Genomic DNA, 21,333 nt, shown 5'->3' on the forward strand with positions numbered 1-21,333 from the left:
TTACTCACATAAGTGTGCTGCGCCATTCCTGTCGGATCCAGTATAGATGGTACTATACATTGCATTGCTTTTTAATCTCAGTCTTTCTGCAAATCCAGCGTCGACCTGTGTCTTGTTTACAAAGGAATCCGCAGTGAAATGAAGCGAACAAACGCTCAATGTTTTACTCCCGTGAGCTGAAACTTCATTGAAAATAAAGTTCAACCACGCATTCCTAATATTTGAATCTGAAAGAAGGTTATGCAGCAACTGTGTTCTTCCACAACCAGGAACTGCACTATATTTTGCGATCTTTAACGGCATGTGTATCGCTTGGTTGCTCGATCCAGTTTAGCGCCACTTACGATATATCCCTACTATGTCATGTGTGAATAACTGTGTTCTTCCACAACCAGGAACTGCACTATATTTTGCGATCTTTAACGGCATGTGTATCGCTTGGTTGCTCGATCCGGTTTAGCGCCACTTACGATATATCCCTACTATGTCATGTGTGAATCAGTGGGCGGGGCTACAGAATTAGGAGGCGGAGTTTAACCTATCTATTACGTCATAGATAGGCACATTTCAGGATTAGGCGTTCGCTGTCCTGGTGTTAATAAAAGCTTTTATTTCAGTAAGAAATATGTTTTCAGTTCTGAAACTTAAAGGATATTCTTTTAGTACCTCTTTCTCAATTCATGACCCCTTTAAATCTGCATAATTTGAGTAATCAACAGCGAATTCAATAGCAAATTCTTTATTAGTAAATGTATAGTTTATTTAGCGGGACATTAGGTAATTATTAAATTTTGGGCTAGCTACATTATACTTTTTTACATATCTTTCATATATTTTCAGATCATTTTTGTATTATCAAGATATTAACCTCAATCAAATCGAGACATTATTAAACAAAATATTGCAAAATAACAGCTTAAATACAGGGTTGGACCTACTCTGTCTTTAAGCTGTTATTTTGCAATATTTTTGCTATTATTCCTATCTGGTAGGTGATTTGGTTCAAAAAAATTTCATTGAAAGTCTCTTCACATCCCGATAGCAAGCACCAAGTTAAGTGGTGTAAATGTATTCATATGTATTTATATCATCTGTGGAAGGCGTAGGACCATAAAATGTTTGCCAATCATATTTCTCGGTCTGAGGGCTACGATAGGCCATCCTACCTGCCTGTCAAAGTACGTATTTGCAAACCTCTTTCACACATGATACGTCCTTAGCGCGTTCATTACGCTATTGCAGACCGAGCGAGAATGGAAGGCGTTATTATTGTAATATTAATAGCTTTGTACTGTAATGTTTTCTCACCGGTCAATGAGAAATGAGCTAATCTGACAGCGTTGCATTCAATCCTCCACCAGCGCCGTCTCTCATCGTGTCGCTGGTTAGCCTCTGCTCTGCCGGTGCGCGGTCATGCAGAAGGCGTGGCTTTGGAGAGTGATTTGCAAGGAGGGTGGGCTCTTATGCTTTCAAAGCTAGCTTACTATTGTTAGTCTCTCCAAAATCGCCTACCCTATATTTAGCTACATTTTACTCCTGAAGCTGCTGCCATTTTTAGTTTTTCCGCATGACGTTGCAGCAGTTAGATGGTACAGTCCAAGTCTGAGATCTTATGGCTCGTTTCCATTGAGCGGTATGGTTCGGGTACAGTACGGTACGCAATTATTTAAGTTTCCACTGTCAGAAGTTGTGAATGGTACAAAAATAGCGAACCGTACCACTTTTTTGGTACCCTTCCATCGGGGTACCAAGCACAGCAAAGGGTACCAAAAGGGTGGAGCTAAACTAACCGCAGAAGTTGATTGGTTGACTAGAATCGTCACTTTTGCGTGATACGAGGGGATAAAGCATCCTTCACTTGTTCAGCTTTGCTGTCCATGAGTGTTGGGCTTATTTACATCAGAGTGCGCAAACACAAAAAAATATAACCGTGTATTTTATAATTTCACAAAGACAATAGCTGCTTCTCAATATGCGTTCTTGTGGACTTGTGAAACGTCATTGCCCAAAACCCGTGTAATTTTCTAAATATTACTGTTATTGTTTCATGAAATGTAGTTTTAAGAGTTTTTCAGGTGAGAATGTAATTGTTTAAAACTCAAATCTGCGGTTTATTTATAAAGATAGCACCTATTTGAAAATTTGCTATGCTGATTTCGGAGCTACAGGCGATCACCGGGCGCTCAGTGCTCATGTATCCGCCGAGAGCAGCCTCAGCTCAGCTAGTCCTTCCGACATTTGCCGCTGGCCCTGATGTCTCTGTAGTGATTAAACATGAGATACAATTCGTTTTGGGTAGGCTATATTTAACAGCCATTCGTGGTCTCATGAATCTATTATTTGTTCCTAGTCATATCGTTTTGGCTGAGCACAAAGTTATGTTTAACTTTATATATTTAATTTGAACTTTACCATAGTACAGCGCTGACTTTGTAGCATATAGCATATATTTGACTGAACTGTTTGCGTTTGTCTTTTTTTCCTCTTATATAAGCCTCTTATACTTTTATAATGGCTATTATTGTTCATTAAAACTGACATTTAACAAAAAGAGGCAGAGGTACTACTAGCAGTGAAAACGCAAGCCTGATCAGGGTTACCCGTACTGAATCGTACTGTACTGTACTGTACCGTACCGCTCAGTGGAAACGAGCCATTAGGGTCTCATAAATACAAGTAGTAATTATGAGTTGTTCAAGGATGTGAACGCTTCTTCCATTCAGTAATTTCACCGTGGCGTGAACGCACCTCAACATACAAATAAATAAAATGACAGAATTTTAATATACGCATGAACTACAGTATCCCTTTAGGAGTGAAAAGTGCTAAGTGAAGTACTTTAACCCTTGTGCTGTATTTAAAAAATGAATAATTTTCAGGTAAAAGAAAATTCTCTCCAGGTCAAAATGACCGAAACACAACATTTGGGTTGAAAACTATGGGGCTGGCTTATAGATAACAAGTAGTTTGTATTAGATAACCAGTAGTACTATCTAATAACACTAAAATTGTACTACTTTTAATTGTACTAAAATGTAGTGCAATAAATTCATTCATCACACCATTGCATAAATGCCAAGACAATCCCTTAAAGTGGCCCTTAATTGGTCTTTTGGAATGACATGGCATCGTATGACAATTTATGCAGCAGTGTTTGGTTGACGAGATAACTGGATGTTATCACTGAGGTGCTGTGATTGGTCAGATTGTGGTGATGTACCTGGATGGGGAAGATTCCCGGGAGAATGGGGCAAGTGATGCCAATGGCCCGGCAGTCTTTGACGAATCTGAGGAAGGTCTCTGCCCTGAAAAAGAGCTGGGTGACGATGAAGTGTGCACCAGCATCCACCTTCTCCTTCAGGTGCCTGAGGTCATTGTCATAGCTCTCTGCCTCTGGGTGGCCCGTCGGGTAACCTATCATTACATTTGTAACGGCTATGTGTTTTTTTGTCAACTTAATCATCCACCAGGTAATGGCAACAGTGATATTTAGCTTAGCAAACACCATTAACTGCTTGTCTTTCTAATGCTCACCTGCAACACAGATATCAAAGTAGTCATCGAATTCACAGCGAATGTGCTTGACCAGATCTGTAGCATAGTTGAAGCCACCATCTTCCTCCACCCAATCTTCCCCAATAGGATCTGCAGAAAAAAGGACAATTTGGATCAAATCAGATGCGCTCATGATGCAGGACTGTTCCAAAAGCTGTAGATCCATGATGGCAGATGAACTTGAGAAATGCTGATTATAAAAAATTAATTTAGTATTAGTTCAAACATAGTTTAAAGTACAATCTACTTAAAAATTGACTATTTTACCAAATATTTTACATGTAGCAACTGTTGCTGCCATTCACGAGTGTTATGAGGATCCATGACTATTAGGATGCCGCCTTAGAAGGGTTTGAAATCGAGCTTATTTGTTTTTGGAAAATGTGTGGTTTGGACCAAAGTAACAGATTTCTGATCAGTCACCGTTCATACCTCCTCTCAGGGCCATGATATTCTTTAGGCCGAGCCGCTTGGCTTTATTTAAATGGGCTGTTATTTTCTCTTTCGTCTGATTGCAGCATGTCAAATGCAGGACGCTCTCCAGGCCGCAGTAATTGACCGCTGTGCTTGCTATCATCATGGAGGACGTTTCTTTATCTGAGCCCGGATCTCCAGCCGGATGCCAAGTGACGTCGATGAAGAGCGGACCTCCAGAACCCATCCGGTCAAATCTAACACACAAAGAACAAAAAGACCATTCATTCTAAAAACAAACACCCTTCTTTTTTGCATAACGGTAATGAGAATTTATCTTTTACCAAGGCAAAATAAATATATAGGGGTTGGGCAAAATAATGTGAACACCTGGGAAATAGGCAGTGTTACTTTTTTATAAGGTATTTTACCACCATTTTCCTTTAATTCAGCTTCCAGCCTCCTTAGAATAGATTTAAACAACTTTTAAAGGTAGAGTAGGGGATTTCAGAGAGACTAGCAATAGCAAGCTGGCTTTGAAAGCATAAGATCCCACCCTCTCTGCAAATCACTCTCCAAAGCCACGCCTCCTGCAAAACACATGACCGCGCACCGGCAGAGGCTAACCAGCGACATGATGAGAGACGGCGCTGGTGGAGGATTGAATTCAACGCTGTCAGATTAGCTCATGTCTCATTCAACGGTGAGAAAACATTTCAGTACAAAGCTCTTAACATTACAATAATAACACCTTCCATTCTCGTTCGGTCTGCAATAGAGTAATAAAACGTGCTGGTGACGGATCAACATGGTGTCAGAAGTTTGCAGGTAGGACGGCCCATCGCAATCCTTGGATGTGATTGGACGAACATTTTATGGTCGTACCCCTTCCACAGACGATATAAATACATATAAATACATTTTGACCACTTAACTTAGTGATTGCTATCGGGATGTGAAGAGACTTTCAACCATCTTAACAAAAAATGCATTTAAACCAAATCACCCACCCTGCCTTTAAATAGTCTCCAGTAGGGTTGGGTGATGTCTACCAAATTGGCATCGGACGATGTCTACAGAGAAACATCGTGATGGATGTTGACATCGGGTGGGGGGTGCACGAAGCATGAAACAAATAAATAACGTGTTATATGGAGCCACTAAAAGGTTAGCCGCTTGCTAGCGGTAGCCTGTTGCATTACAGTACATGAAAGTTCCCTTACCACATACACAGAGTAAAGAGAAATGTCTGATAGGAGGATGGCGAATGATTTGCAGATCCTGAGCACCAATGACAAACATCTAATCTTGTCAAATGTGTGGTAGGTACTGCCGCTCCATAGTATAGAGTCCTTGTGATCGCTAATCTCAAACGTGAAAGTGAAAGTAAAATGAGAGCGCACAATCGAAAGCGGTTTCCCGATGCCCGCAATTTATATACAGTCGTCTATTCTTACCCAATGATATAATTGCGAGAAAAAGTATTGAAATATTTTTTTTATCCTCCCATCTCGTAGGCTATTTATTCCCTTTAGGGTTTCCGTAGTACACTTCAGCTTGACATCGTGATGTCTGTCAGCCATCGTCCATCGGCCCAACCCTAATCTCCAGTTGAATGTTTTCTATCAGAACATCTGCCAGGTTCTTTAGAGATGTTGGTGGATCGGCTTCTTTCCAAAACTAGCCACAGTGGTTTAGATAAGTCAGTGATTTATCTGGCCAGGGCAGATGTTGGTCAAAGTGTTAGCAAAACAGCTCTTTCATGGATGTCAGGTTTGTGAAATTCTCTGTGGTTGGTTTTTGAGGAAATGAGTGTCATGGGGGTTAATGTTTGCATGGACACAATCATTCCTAGTGCCCGACAGACCCTATCTTTCACTTTGGTTTTAGTTTAGTTCCAACCTGCTCCAAAACCATACCTGTAACCAAGGACTTGATTAGCTGGATCTGGTGCATTTAATTAAGGTTGAAGCTAAACTTGCCAGGGCTGTGAGCCTCCAGGAACACAACTGTTTTTCTTTTTGTTTTGAATACTGTAACCGATGCAAATTATATGAAGGCTTTAAGATGCAAAAACCTTTTTTCTTTGAAATGAGCATTTTTTTCAGGCTCCTATTTTTTTTTTTTTTTCATAGGAGCCTGATAAAATAAGCAAATTTGAAAGAAAAAATCTCAGACTTTTGACAGACTTTTTTGCATATTAAGTATTCATATTAAACCCTGGGTGTTCACATAATCTTGTTCAACCCATATATAATATATGTAATCCCTTGGTGAATCTTGGGTGAATATATATATATATATATTATTTATAATTCATTTTTGCTTTCCTACCTAGAGATGAGATTGACGGCTCCAGACGCTGTGCGAGGTGGGAAGAACTCCAGGGAGAACCAGTGGTCCCCGGACTCAATCCGCCGCTTCATCTTGTCCCGCAGCCGGTCGGTGCGGTCGGTGTCCAGTACCGGGGTCGAGCACCTGGAGCTCTCTTTGGAGCTCTCTCCACTGTTACTGACCCCGCTAGAGTCGCTCTTAGAGGACTGCCAACCTACATCCGCTCTTTGGTTCACCATGTTTCCTGAGCCCAGGGGAAATGCAAACCACCCCACAAACCTTTTCACAACATGATCCCATCAAGCTAGGTTTTCTTTTTTAATGTCTCCAAACTCTATAGACATTAATGACACTGCCTATGTAGTTTACCACTTATTCAATATTGCACAGTATGCCTATATTTAGCTATTTTTTTTAAATGTAGTAAGTAAAATGGTATTCACGATTTTATAAAAAAAATTGTTTCAACAGTATTATTCATAATTTATCTCATAAGTGTACCGAATCCAGCTATAATCCTGCATATAAAAACTGTTATTTTGCATTTTCAGTTCAATTTGATGAAAAAATTGCAGACGTAATGACTTCCAAACAATTTGTCTGTGTGGAAACGCAAAGTCAGTCCCACTGCAATGTATCCAGAGTACAGTATGCTCTCATCCTGTTCACATGACATTTGAATCTATAAATCGTGTACAAATATGATTTCAGTAACATATGTGATTGAAGATATTAGATGATTAATATATTTTTAGTAAACAGCATTTAACACATTATCATTATAATGTTCCACTTACATTTTTAATTTAAAGTTTACTACTTGAACATTTATTACTGACAGCTAAAATAATCAGTACTAATTGTCTCTTAACCACAATCACTCTAACGTTGCTGCATCAAAGTCAATATAACAATCAAATTTGATAATGACACTCTTATGGTATATGCACGTGTTATACCAAAATATTTAGTATTTTAGTATTAGTTTATTAATTCATCCCGATCTCGCACGTCTCATAAAAGTAAATAGTTAGTAATACATGCAAATGTTAAAAAAGCATAATAGAGTAACTTATAAAGCGCTCTATGAATAACATGCATTATTCTGATTGATCATTCATGACCATCCTATTTTTGCATGAAGACTTATGAGTCCATAACGCGCATACTTTACATATAAGGATGTTGCTTTTGAAAGACACTATTTTTTAACAGACAATCAATGCAAGCAGCAAACGGATTTATATGACATGATAACTCGCATTAGGATTAATGTGTGCATCTTTTGATGCTCGACCGGGACATGCGGTTCCGCGTGACAGCACCGGCCCCTTTAATTAGCCCAAACGAAACCGAAACACTCATGCAGACCCAGTAATAGTATTTACAAAACGCCTTTCCTCCATTACCTTCAACCTTTTCCCAATCCTCCAGGAGTTATGAGAGGAGAGTGCAGTCCCAGGGCGGCGCTGTACCCGAGCTCTTGCTAAACAGCGCGTGCGGACAGCATGGACGACAAAGAGGCTGGCGTGTGATCGACAGACCACGCCCCCTTCGTGCAGGGCACGCCCACTCTCTACCATACGACCTTCCCATTGGATGCAGGGTCTGTCATCGCTTATGATGTAAACACACCACATGCACTCATTAATAATTAAATAAGCTACACGCGCAGATACGCGCACGTCCACACAGAAAAAAAGAAAAGTTAATAGATTTATCCTAACTCTTCTCTGTCATTTGAAGTCTTTTGTTTAATTTCACATGATATATTTGTAATACACAACGCATCCACACTCCCAACCCCCACAAATGCATGGCCCACAGCTCTATGGCCCACTGTGGACACATGATTATGAAATAAAAAGTCGAAATTCTGACATAAAAAGTCGAAATTAAGAGATACTAAGTCGTAATCATGAGATGGCATGCCAACTAATGACTTAGTGTCTCATGTTTTTGACCTTTCGTGTCATAATTATAATTTATGTCATAATTTCGACCCTTTATCTCGTTATGTTGACTTTTTTGTCATAATGATAATTTACTAAAGCATTGGTTTTTCGTATGTGGCGGTCGGAAAAGGGCTTCTTCCATCACTGATCTATATATTATATATTATGATCTATATATTATAGCTGTGGGGCATGTTCAAGCTCAAACCGGTGTGCACCGTTTTGCTACGGTTTCCGGTTTGACCGACATGTTTCCTGGAAACGGTGTGCAACGGTTTGAGATGCGTTTTCTCTTGTTTGCTGGGTGTGTCAAACATGTCAGCCCAATCAGCAGCAACATGTATATAAACCATGCGGTATTAAAGAGACAGCTAGCACAATGTAATTAACATCCAAATAAATTCACAAGAGCAAGTATATTGTTTACACGTTTATTTACATTAAAGGCAAAATAACTGAAATAATAAGAGCACAAGTATAGATCTGGAACTTCTTTAAGTCTGTCTAAATATCATTTAGTAATTGTAATGCCGTCTGGTCCATATCCTTTCCTTAGTAAGGTGTGCTAAATACTGATTAATGTAACATAAAAATACTATACTATATTTATATATTTTGCTATTGTATTGTGGAGTGACACTTTCATAAACTGTTTTATACCCCTCTGATTATATAATGGTAAATATTACAATATCATAGCACAACAACAGTGATCAGCAATAATGATAAGCCGAATACTCACAATAAAAATAATAAGGTCATAGATCATAACACAGTCTCGGAGGTAAGAAGTGGATTATCCTTCACCTGAAATGTTTGTCTTTTCATCCTGAAATGCGAGGCAAATGTTGGATCACAATAATTAGGAACCACAGTTTGCACAAATCCCTTCACTCGATTGGGATGTTCTCTTTTATTCTGGAGGTCAAGGGCAATGACTGTACCATCGAGCGTATTTTGCAGTATTAAACACGTATTTATACCGATTTCATCAGGCTCCGCAAATTCTTCAGAAAGAACACAAAGAATGGCTTTCTCAGCTGCCATAGTTGCAACTCTTGCGTCATCGGGTGTTCAACGCACCACCGTTTCCGTTTAAAAAACGTTTTGCACCGTTTTTGTCGGGGCTGAACGCAGCCCAGTAGTCAGTGGTCTATATGTTAAAGATCAGTAGTCTATAGAGAGCTGGGTAGTAACTGATTACATGTAATCTGGATTCCAAAAACTAAGTAGGCTCCTCCTAATTACATAAAATTACATTTTAAAATACTCGTAATCAGACTACAGTTACTTTTTTATTGATTACATGATTACAAATTATTCACACAATTGCAGTAAATTATTCATAAATGATTGATTCTCCCTAATTCTTCTTCTTCTCTCTCTCTCTCTCTCTTTTAAAATGTTCCCTTCTAAAAAAAGGTCTACTTTGTGTCATATCATTCAGCTTTGAATATTCACAGTATAGAATGGCCGTGTAAATGCCATGCGAATTAATTTGCAATCCATGCTTGAATTTGGGGACAACGCACCTCTCAGTCAATTATACCATGATGAATAATTACGCAAGTTACTAAACAGACAAACATATCTAAAACTCTGAAGACTTTGTCCATGTCATTGCTGTTTTCATGTTTATTAATTTTTGTTCATGTGATGCAGAGATTCCCAAACTTGGCAGTCAAATCCCCTTGACCTAAAATATTTACTTCAAGTCCCCCTGAGATTGAAAGTTAATATTTCAACTTATTTCAACAATATTTCAATAGTTAATAAAAGTTTAATATCAGTGAAGCGCGGTTCTGCGATCGGCAGTAAACCGTCGACAGAAGCTGCGATTGTCGTGCGTACCTTTCAGGCAAGCGCGGTTCTGCGATCGGCAGTAAACCTTCGACAGAAGCTGCGATTGTCGTGCGTACCTTTCAGGCAAGCGCGGTTCTGCGATCGGCAGTAAACCTTCGACAGAAGCTGCGATTGTCGTGCGTACCTTTCAGGCAAGCGCGGTTCTGCGATCGGCAGTAAACCTTCGACAGAAGCTGCGATTGTCGTGCGTACCTTTCAGGCAAGCGCGGTTCTGCGATCGGCAGTAAACCTTCGACAGAAGCTGCGATTGTCGTGCGTACCTTTCAGGCAAGCGCGCAGTAAATCTTCGACAGAAGCTGCGATTGTCGTGCGTATCTTTCAGTGAAGCGCGAAATCTTGGACAGAAGCTGCGATTGTCGTGCGTACCTTTCAGTGAAGCGCGGTTCTGTGATCGGCAGTAAATCTCCATCCAAAGGCCAGAGGGCGCTCTCGCGCTGAAACTCCAAATACGCCTTGCAGAAGAAACCCAGGAAATCCCTACTATTACTACACATAGTAGTTCACTCACAAGCTACGCAAAAAAATCGCGCGATTCTGAAATCGAAGAAATCGTTCACGATAATGACAGCTGTTTGCGTAGCTTCTCAGTGAACTACGGCTCTGTGAAGTAAATGCTGCTCCATCTGAAAGCACGTGAAAATACCACATTTAATAACATGTTTTTACTCTGAACTCACTTCATAACGTCCATCGAGTGTTTGAAATAAATCCTTCTGTGAGATGATGTGGCTTCTTACACAGAATAAGGCACGCAACATATTTCATAGTATTTAAGCAGTGATAAAGGCATTGCATTATAAATATACTTTATTTTAATGAAAATCATAATAATAATAACTCCGTATATTGCCGTAGTCGTGTGTTTATTAGTCACATTGAATCAATGAACGGGAACCATGTGTACACAAAAATATAACCTAATAAGTTACAAATAAGGCGTATCATTACCCATTTTACTCTTAGTCATTTAATAATTTAATACATTTCATAATTTAAAAGTTTAGTTCAGAAGTATCGAATCGGTATCGATATCTACGATACTGCCTTGAAAAATATCGGTATCGTATCGAAAACAAAATAAGTGGTATCGCCTAGTAGTAAACGCTGCTCCATCTGAAAGCACGTGATGAAGATTTACTGCTGATCACAGAACCGGCTTTACTGACAAAATGCGCATGACAATCTCATTCGATTAATCGTGCAGCCCTATCTCAAAGCAATCCCGAAGTAGTCAGAATACATTACCTAAAATTAGTAACCTAAATTACATTACTGATTGCAATTTTCGTCATGTAATTTGTAATCAGTAACAGACTACAATTTATAAGTAATCATCCCAGCACTGTCTAAATATTATAGATAAGTGGATTGCGTAAATACTGACGCATACAGATTTTGCGTTAAAACTGCGCATCTGTGCGCGCTTGAGTCCCTCGTGTCTGCGTTAAAGCTGCGCATCTGGTGCGCGCTTGAATGCTTCCGCTGGCCTGAGCGCTGGTCATGTGATCAGCTGCGCTCTCGCGGTGTGCGCTGAAGACGATGGCGGGCTGCGGAGGCGGGTTGTGTTGTCAGGGCTGCTGCAGCGAAGGCGACACAAGAACACCAGAGGAGCTGGTATACAATGTTTTATGTGTGTTATGTGTTTCCTAACGCGAAACGCCTTGTTGAATGAAACGTGAGTTCATTCTGACGCTGTAAACTATGCTTGTCCGTCTGTTGTTCTCCACCCAAATTCCCGGTAACGTTAAACAGCCTGATGTGCGTCTAGTGTTCGTTAACGACGAGGCTAGCGACCAAACCCGTCGGTCTAACGGTTTCTGAATCTAGTCTGGTCTTTGTCTAGACGATATTGTTGCTCATTTTTGGCCAGTGCAGCAGTTTTGGGCAATATGTCGTTAGGGCGTCTTGTAATTTGGGCATTATATCATTATATCACCAAATCCTTATCATCGTCTCGTCAGGTTATATGAGACACCCTGTATTTCTTGATACAATGATGATTAACCTGATTTAATATCGTTAATGTGTTCTTTATCAGTGTAAAGTCATGCTAATATTGTTGACCGATCTTTTGAATCGAGCACTAATCTAGGTATGATAAAGTGAAGTGTCAGAAGTGTGCTCAGAAACAGTCACCCCATTGTTTCGAGGCGACACAGGCCATCTGTTCATTTTGAGGACTGAGATCCTGATATTATTGCTGCTGCCTTTTGCTTGTTAGACAATACTGGGTGAAACCAGAGAAGACGAGGATGAAATATTGCCGAGAAAAGACTATGAGGTCAGTGAGTAATGGACGGGAGACTTGAAACATGATCGTTTGTCGGATATGTTGGGAAAAAAAAATATATGAATATATATTCATATTTGGCATTTCAGAGTTTGGATTATGACCGATGCATAAATGAGCCATTCCTGGAGGTTTTGGAGGGGTTGGATAATAAGGTAAAACGTGTGATGTGATGTCTTCATTTATCATATTCATATGATCTCAAGTCCCTGTTTGCCAAGTGTATTATCTCATTTCTTTTACAGAAAGCCAGAAAGTATGAAGCGATAAAGTGGATTTTGGTTTTTGCGATCGGAGTGTCAACAGGACTGGTGAGCTTTGGGGTGGTTTATGCATCCGAAGTCGTTTTGAAAAAGGGTCATGGCACCAATACAATGGTGCATGATGTTTTTATACCATACACTCTAAGAAATGCTGGGTTAAATACAACCCAGTGCTGGGTAAACTAGGGACAAACCCAGCAATTGGGCTGTTTTGACCCAGCGGTTGTGTTAAATGTTTACCCCAACCTTCTGGGTAGTAACCCAACCACTGGGTCAAAACAGCCCAACCGCTGGGTTTGTCCCTATTTTACCCAGCACTGGGTTGTTTTTAACCCAGCCTTTTTTAGAGTGTACTGGAGAATGAGATTTATAGCAAATTATAGATATTATATGTCACTGGGATATAATAAAAGAACGATATGAGAAACAAGAACTAATGGCGCGATTATGAGAAAGTCTGCAATAGGGCTGCACGATAAATCGCATGCGATATTTAACGCGCAAATATGAACGTGGTTTTGCGCAGCTCGTCAGTGAACAACGGCTCTGTGTAGTTAATGCTGCTCAATGTGTTTACCGCTGATTACAGAACCGTCTTTCTGACAAGATGCGCGTTAAATATCGCATGCGATTTGTCGTGCAGCCCTAGTCTGCAATAAATTGATCAGTTTAGTTTATACTCTCTGAAGTCACTTATATCAAGTCTCAGAGCCTGGCAGTTATGATGGAAAAATGTTGTGGCCACAATATTAGCATTATTTGGTGTTATGTAGTGTTTACAGTTAGTACATACAAATGCCTACACATATATTTAAACTTTATTTTTTAAATTAGTGCTGGCAAACGATTAATCGCATCCAAAATAACCGTTTTTGTTTACATAATATATGTGTGTTCTGTGTATATTTATTATGTATATATAAATACACACACACATGCATGTATATATTTTGAAAATATTTACATGTATATAGTAATATTCATATAATTGATACCATATATTAAATATATAAACGTAACATATTTTTCTTAAATATATACATGTGTGTATTTATAATAAATATACACAGTACACAAACATATATTATGTAAACAAACTTTTATTTTGGATGCGATTGATCGCGATTAATCGTTTGACAGCACTATTTTAAATATATTTAAAATTCAAACGTACTTCATCCCCCCCCAAATTAATTAATTAGTATTAAATTACATAAATATCATTATAGAAAATTAAGCCTGTTTTGGAACATTAAGATTAAAAAAAATATATATATTTTTTTTATTTTTTATTTTGGAGGTCAAATACTGGTCATTAGTTGATGAGTTTCACCTCCCTACTATTTCCGTGGTCCAGTGAAATGGTGATATTTTTGGTTTCTTTTCTTTTTCAGACTGGCCTGTTTGTTGATTTCTTCGTGCGGCTCTTCACTCAGCTAAAGTTCAGCTTGGTTGGACAATGTATCTTTTCTGCTCAGTGCTTGCGTTGTGTTTTGGTTTGTGTAATGCTGCACTATTTGCTGAGTGGAGTCCTTGACGTGCATCAGCTGTGGAGGAATGCAGTGAGAATGGCTGTCTAGCTCTCTCCTTACTGGAGCTGCTGGCTCTCAATGTGATGTTCATATTCATCTCCAGCGTTCTGGTGCTCGTTGAGGTAGACAAGATGCGCGTTAAATATCGCATGCGATTTGTCGTGCAGCCCTAGTCTGCAATAAATTGATCAGTTTAGTTTATACTCTCTGAAGTCACTTATATCAAGTCTCAGAGCCTGGCAGTTATGATGGAAAAATGTTGTGGCCACAATATTAGCATTATTTGGTGTTATGTAGTGTTTACAGTTAGTACATACAAATGCCTACACATATATTTAAACTTTATTTTTTAAATTAGTGCTGGCAAACGATTAATCGCATCCAAAATAACCGTTTTTGTTTACATAATATATGTGTGTTCTGTGTATATTTATTATGTATATATAAATACACACACACATGCATGTATATATTTTGAAAATATTTACATGTATATAGTAATATTCATATAATTGATACCATATATTAAATATATAAACGTAACATATTTTTCTTAAATATATACATGCATGTGTGTATTTATAATAAATATACACAGTACACAAACATATATTATGTAAACAAACTTTTATTTTGGATGCGATTGATCGCGATTAATCGTTTGACAGCACTATTTTAAATATATTTAAAATTCAAACGTACTTCATCCCCCCCCAAATTAATTAATTAATTAGTATTAAATTACATAAATATCATTATAGAAAATTAAGCCTGTTTTGGAACATTAAGATTAAAAAAAATATATATATTTTTTTTATTTTTTATTTTGGAGGTCAAATACTGGTCATTAGTTGATGAGTTTCACCTCCCTACTATTTCCGTGGTCCAGTGAAATGGTGATATTTTTGGTTTCTTTTCTTTTTCAGACTGGCCTGTTTGTTGATTTCTTCGTGCGGCTCTTCACTCAGCTAAAGTTCAGCTTGGTTGGACAATGTATCTTTTCTGCTCAGTGCTTGCGTTGTGTTTTGGTTTGTGTAATGCTGCACTATTTGCTGAGTGGAGTCCTTGACGTGCATCAGCTGTGGAGGAATGCAGTGAGAATGGCTGTCTAGCTCTCTCCTTACTGGAGCTGCTGGCTCTCAATGTGATGTTCATATTCATCTCCAGCGTTCTGGTGCTCGTTGAGGTAACAACTTCTCAGGCTGATATGTTAAAAGTCATTACACGGCACACCAGAGACTAGCACCTTACATTAAACTCCAGAAAAAACGCTCATTGATTTTGAATATTTCACTGATTTACATTTACATTACTGCATTTAGCAGAAGCTTTTATCTTAAGAGACTTACAAAATGGGAACAAAGCAAATCATCAAAGAGCCAACATTCATTGTAATACACGTTGCCAGATTTATTAGACTGCTAGATTTTTTATCTATTGCTAAAAGTAAATTTAAAGTGTATTTTATAGAAAGTTATGTGCAATACTTTGTTTTATAATTGTTTTTATTAATTAATTTGTTTATTTATTTGTATTGTGTTCTACTATATTTCTAATGTATAATATTTGCCATGAAATAGCCTGTGAAGCTGATATGGCAATAAACTTAAATTAAACTGAAACTTTTTTTCTATTGCTATATATTGAATATCATTCCAAGACGAGACATAATTTGAATCAAGAAGGGCTGACTTTAGTGTGGAATAATTAATATATATATATATATTTTTTAAGAAGTCTCCTATGCTCAGAATAGCTGCTGAAAATTCAGCTTTGCCACCACAGGAATAAATTAAATATTTTAAAATAGAAAGCAGTTATTTTAATTTGTAGTTATATTTCACAGTGTTACTCTTTTTTTTTTTTTTTTTTACTGCACTTTTGAACATATAAGTGCAGCCTTTGGTGAGCATAAGAGAGTGGGAAAAAAACATTAAAATGGTCATATGATGTTGCTAAAAAGAACATTATTTTGTGTATTTGGTGTAATGAAATGTGTTTATGCGGTTTAAGGTTCAAAAACCACATTATTTTCCACTTACTGTACATTATTGTTTCTCCTCTATGCCCCGCCTTTCTGAAACGCGTCGATTTCTACAAAGCTCATCGGTCTGAAAAGCGAGGTGTGCTCTGATTGGCCAGCTATCCAGTGTGTTGTGATTGGCCGAATACCTCAAGCGTGAGATGGAAATGTTACACCCCTCACCATATTGTGATGCCGTGTCCCGGCGCGACGAGACAAAAACATTAAAACCCATTATAAACTAAGCATTTGTTGCATCCAGTGGAGACATAATTATGGATTAAAATGACTTATACTGTCTTTTTATGCGTTGCGTTGCATCGCGCCGCGTAAACATAAAACCATGTCTGCATTTGTGATCGGAGAAATGACAAACAACAAGCACTACTCTACACTGCCCAAAACTCGCGTTTGAATCGTCAGTGGCAAATCCTTTAAATATGAAACGTATTTACAGTCTGTGTCCACGGTGAAAGGCGTCCACGGTGAAAGCCGATCCGGCGATCCACAGCGCGAAGTTGATGTATTCCCTCAGCGACCAGCACGGATCAGCTCTAGGCATGATGAAGCAGATATCATCCGCTTTTGGAAGACCAAACAAAGTTTCGCTTTCACAACGAAACACACAGCACCTTCACAACATGGCTGCGGCGGCGCCAGCAACAATACTACAGCGAGAATAAAAGTTACACCTTCTATCTTTGCGTGAACATTTGGGCGGCATTATGCAAATCTTCCCACATAGTGATGTAGACATGTGGGGGCGTGTTAGAACGAGCCGTTTTAGGTAGGCGTGGTTGACTCTTAACTTTTATAAAGAATATCTCTTTGGATTTGAGACGTTAGTCTTTGCAACTTTACAGATCTTCTTTATGCACCAAGAGTTTGTAACACTCCAAAGAGAAAGGAAAAATTGTCAAAAAAATCATATGACCCTTTAAAAAAAAAAATCTTAATTGTGTCAGGCTTTTAACTGCCAGTGCATATCAAATTAAAAGGTAAAAAAAATATATATATATCAACACTGTATTTAATACTATAAGAATATTAAATCAGTGTAAGTTAAGTCTCTCATGCAATTTAATATTTTAATAATAATGATGTTTTTGTGTGGGGAGAGTATATAATCAGTCTGTTTCTCCTGTGTAATAGCCTGTTGCAGCTGGGTCTGGTATCCCAGAAATTAAAAGTTACCTGAACGGAGTAAAGATTCCAGGCATTGTGCGGCTGCGGACCTTCATATGTAAGGTCACAGGAGTCCTGTTCGCTGTTGCTGGAGGTAATGATGAGGGAAACAGTCTGTATCAGCACAGACAAAGATTAGAATACACTCTGGCTCTGTGCTGTATTAGAATATTAATGGTGATGGCCACTTTTTGATTCAGATTTTTAAGTAACGTGTGTAAACTGGCCTTATTCTGGTAACGTCAATTAATTAAATGCAACCAGATTACAGTGAAATGCCTTTTAGAAGTTGTTGTAGGCTGATTCAGTGTTGTTTTTGTTTCAGGATTGTTTGTGGGTAAAGAGGGACCAATGATTCACAGTGGAGCGATACTAGGAGCAGGGCTTCCTCAGGTACTCCTCCATATGCTCATGTGTTCAACTTGAACGTAGTAATTTACAAAGTACTGATTTGACTAATCTTTAACAGTTCTGCTATTTAAAATTGTTGAGGTTGACAGTACTTCTGATGGTTGATGATTTTGTGTTCTGAATGTACCCAGGTGTTTTGTTTATGCGTCATATTTCTTGTCACAGTCATACACTGTAAACAAATGACCGTGAAATTAACGGCAATAGACTGTAAAAATGCTACAATAAAAAACCTGTTAAATGGTTAATGGTAAGTTCCCCTACTATATACGGTGAAAAACTGTATAGGACATGTAATTTTATGGTAGTATACCATTTTTGGAAGTGGAAAAAGATCATGTCATTTACAGTGAATAACCGTAAATTGCCAGAATTCCCTGCGTTACATTTCAAATTTGATGTTTTTTTTGTTGTTGAAATAACTGTTTCTTCTTAGTTTTTTCTTATCAGTTGTGTACATTAGGGTTGTATGTTACATCTAATGTTGTTCAATTAATGTTTATTGCATTATTTCTGTTTCGTGTGTTACCCTGATGGTGTTTAGTGTTTGTGTGAATAACACTGTGCACCTTCTATATGTGTTAATATTTAAAAGCTGCTTGTGATAGGCTTTGGTTCATCATGTGATTTTCCCATCACCACCTGCTTTTGGTGCAGTGTTTACAAAGGTATAAAACAGATTTCAGTACTTCAGTGGGTTGGTATATTAACATTATATCAGTTAATGAAATTACGGTATTTAACTGTAAATTTAAGTTAAAACCTTAAATGCTGCTACTGTATTTTTTTTTCTGGTCTAATGAACGCATGCTTGTCTGTCTGATTAGTTTCAGAGTATCACCTTCAAGAAGATCCGCTTTCACTTTCCCTATTTCCGTAGTGACAGGTGAGCACTACATCACAGCAACCACTAAATCATTCATTACATTGCACAAAATGAATGTGAAGCATTAGTGACATTCAAACTAAGGCTGGGCGGTATGACGGTGTGTATATGTGTATATATATATATATATATATATATATATATATATATATATATATATATATATATATATATATATATATATATATCGTTACCGCGGAATAAAGTGTGAATTGTTAGAGATTTTGCTATATCGTGTATTCTGCGGTATGAAAGCTCCTCTCTCTACAGCATGCGATCACGAAAAACAGATCTCTTTCATGTTGTATTGTGCTTGAATGGTCAAATACGCACACAGTATTCGCATAAACAGTCAATTATGTGTTAAATAAACGTAAACAGTTGGGTGTCAGTATATTGGATTCTTGCAGTCTGTCTTAAAGGGACAGCAGCCTTTTTTACCTGCTGCTGTCTGTCATTATTAATGTTAATGTCAATCACTCACTGCACTTGACTGAATCACTGGATTTTTAATAATAATCAGTTCATGTTTGATTGATACAGTGAAGACACTATGCAGTGTTTTATTTATACACTTTATTCAATTTCTGTAATATTTCTTACTACACGTTAAATAAACCTAGCCTACTGTAGCTGAATAATTAAAAGTTTATTTCATATTTATTTGTTCTATTGCGTTTGTAATTTGCTTCTTCGTCTTATTTTTAATAACAAAAATTTGTATTACTAAAAAAGCTATATTGTTATCGTGAAATAAAATGTATCATACCGTGAAATAAGATGTATTGTGATCTATTCCCTTATGGACAAAAAAAGGGGGAAAACATGCAGGATAAATATTTTATCCATTTATAATTGATTGGACCAAAAATGGAAAATCCAAATGTTTAAACAGATTAGTTATGCGTGATCCAGTAGCACATGTAGCTTAGGTGAAGTCAGGTCAAGATTAGGGATGCACGATACTACTTTTTCCAGTACCCGCCCGATACGATACTTTTATTTTTGGTACTTGCCGATACCAATATTTTCATTGCATTTGTAAATTTTTTTTAAATATTGGGTACAGAAACCAAAAGAGTATGTATAATGTTTGTTGGTTAACTTCATTTATCAAATAGATAGTCAAACCATAATTTATTCAGACACCTTCAACATTTCTCACATTATCGCAGTTTATTCACTATAGTTTAGAAAATGGTAATAACATATGACAAGAACTGAGTTAAACTGTGTCAGAACAAATTCAGCTTGATAATGTCAGATATATACCGATACTGGTATCTTGCATCCCTAGTCAAGATATTACATTTTAATACAATTTTATGAAGAAACATTTTTCTTTAGAGAATTGTTGTATATTATTCTACTTATTATAATTGAGTAATAATTTTATGAAAAATATATATTAAAACATCTGCAGTGATACCAGGAATATGTATTAATCAAGTTAATAGGGTCAGTTTTGATTTATGTTCAGGGACAAGAGGGATTTCGTGTCAGCGGGTGCAGCGGCTGGAGTTGCGGCTGCCTTTGGGGCACCTATAGGGGGCACCCTCTTCAGTCTGGAGGAGGGGTCGTCCTTCTGGAACCAGGCTCTCACATGGAAAGTGGTATGTGAATATACAGTTTGGTCATGTATTTTGGGGTTTAGTTTAGTTTAGTTTATAATTATCTCTCTCTGTCTCTCTTCTGTCTTAAAGTTGTTCTGCTCCATGTCTGCCACTTTTACACTCAACTTCTTTCGTTCTGGGATCAACTTCAATAAATGGGGATCATTCCAGCTGCCTGGCCTGCTCAACTTTGGAGAGTTTAAGGTAAAAAAGCTTCAGAAAATAACATTAAAGCCCCTTAATTATATGCATTCACATTGTGTTGTAGGGGTGTAACAGAGCATGTATTCGTCCCGAACCGTCACCGTTCATGCAGTCAGACGGCGAATACAGTCAGTCATAGGCAGTCATTCCAGAAGGACAAACACAAAAATGGCGCGTTTTGGCTCATACCCTAAAAGTGGCAATTTCAGCAAGCTATAAAAAATTATCTGTGGGGTATTTTGAGCTAAAACTTCACATACACACACTGGGGACATCAGAGACTAATTTTACATCTTGTAAAAAGGAGCATAATAGGTCCCCTTTAAACTAAGTAGTGTAATATAGCACCACCTGCTGTCAGAGAATAAATATGCATTTTCATTCAGTCCATCTGCTGTTTTTGTTTTTTTACAGGTGTCTTATGTAGCATAATTTCACAGATCTAAAGTCAGACCATTCTGTTTTTGCTTTAAATCTTGAAATGCCACAATCTTAATTCAAATCAAGAACAACTGCTCATGCTTGCATGTAAGTAGCACTACTGTCTGCTCAAAATAAATGAAAAAATACATTTCCTGTTGTACCGAACTCGTATCGAACCGTGACCCAAAAACCGAGGTACGTACCGAACTGTGACTTCTGTGTACCGTTACACCCCTATTGTGTTGATATGTACAGTAGGTGATCATATTGAAGTAACATGACCAACCCAAATCCCGTCATGGCATCTTCTACATGTAAATATTTAAATGCTGTATTTATTACTTTTTATTGTGAATGATTCATTATCAAATCACGGTATTCT

The 21,333-nt window shown here is 37.8% G+C and overlaps 2 protein-coding genes across 2 annotated transcripts in view; one reads left to right on the top strand and one right to left on the bottom strand.

Moving 5' to 3' along the window:
• The window catches only part of mthfr (methylenetetrahydrofolate reductase (NAD(P)H)), a 20,416-nt gene extending 12,579 nt beyond the window's left edge, over positions 1 to 7,837 (bottom strand). The window contains exons 1-5 of the mRNA XM_016294971.1: positions 7,713 to 7,837; positions 6,304 to 6,547; positions 3,988 to 4,226; positions 3,535 to 3,645; positions 3,221 to 3,414 (exon numbers count right to left, since the gene is read on the bottom strand). Coding sequence (XP_016150457.1) covers positions 3,221 to 3,414; positions 3,535 to 3,645; positions 3,988 to 4,226; positions 6,304 to 6,542 — 783 coding nt within the window. The 5' untranslated portion in view covers positions 6,543 to 6,547; positions 7,713 to 7,837. The remainder of the gene's footprint in view (positions 1 to 3,220; positions 3,415 to 3,534; positions 3,646 to 3,987; positions 4,227 to 6,303; positions 6,548 to 7,712) is intronic.
• A 3,774-nt stretch (positions 7,838 to 11,611) lies between these two features.
• LOC107602445 (chloride transport protein 6-like) overlaps positions 11,612 to 21,333 on the top strand; it is a 25,272-nt gene continuing 15,550 nt past the window's right edge. Inside the window, exons 1-11 of the mRNA XM_016294938.1 lie at positions 11,612 to 11,735; positions 12,343 to 12,402; positions 12,501 to 12,566; positions 12,657 to 12,722; positions 14,069 to 14,135; positions 14,222 to 14,328; positions 17,382 to 17,508; positions 17,740 to 17,807; positions 18,653 to 18,711; positions 20,192 to 20,324; positions 20,415 to 20,588. Coding sequence (XP_016150424.1) covers positions 11,661 to 11,735; positions 12,343 to 12,402; positions 12,501 to 12,566; positions 12,657 to 12,722; positions 14,069 to 14,135; positions 14,222 to 14,328; positions 17,382 to 17,508; positions 17,740 to 17,807; positions 18,653 to 18,711; positions 20,192 to 20,324; positions 20,415 to 20,588 — 1,002 coding nt within the window. The 5' untranslated portion in view covers positions 11,612 to 11,660. The remainder of the gene's footprint in view (positions 11,736 to 12,342; positions 12,403 to 12,500; positions 12,567 to 12,656; positions 12,723 to 14,068; positions 14,136 to 14,221; positions 14,329 to 17,381; positions 17,509 to 17,739; positions 17,808 to 18,652; positions 18,712 to 20,191; positions 20,325 to 20,414; positions 20,589 to 21,333) is intronic.

Source organism: Sinocyclocheilus grahami, unplaced genomic scaffold, assembly GCF_001515645.1.
Source record: "Sinocyclocheilus grahami isolate Dianchi unplaced genomic scaffold, SAMN03320097.WGS_v1.1 scaffold327.1, whole genome shotgun sequence".
Classification (NCBI taxonomy): domain Eukaryota; kingdom Metazoa; phylum Chordata; class Actinopteri; order Cypriniformes; family Cyprinidae; genus Sinocyclocheilus; species Sinocyclocheilus grahami.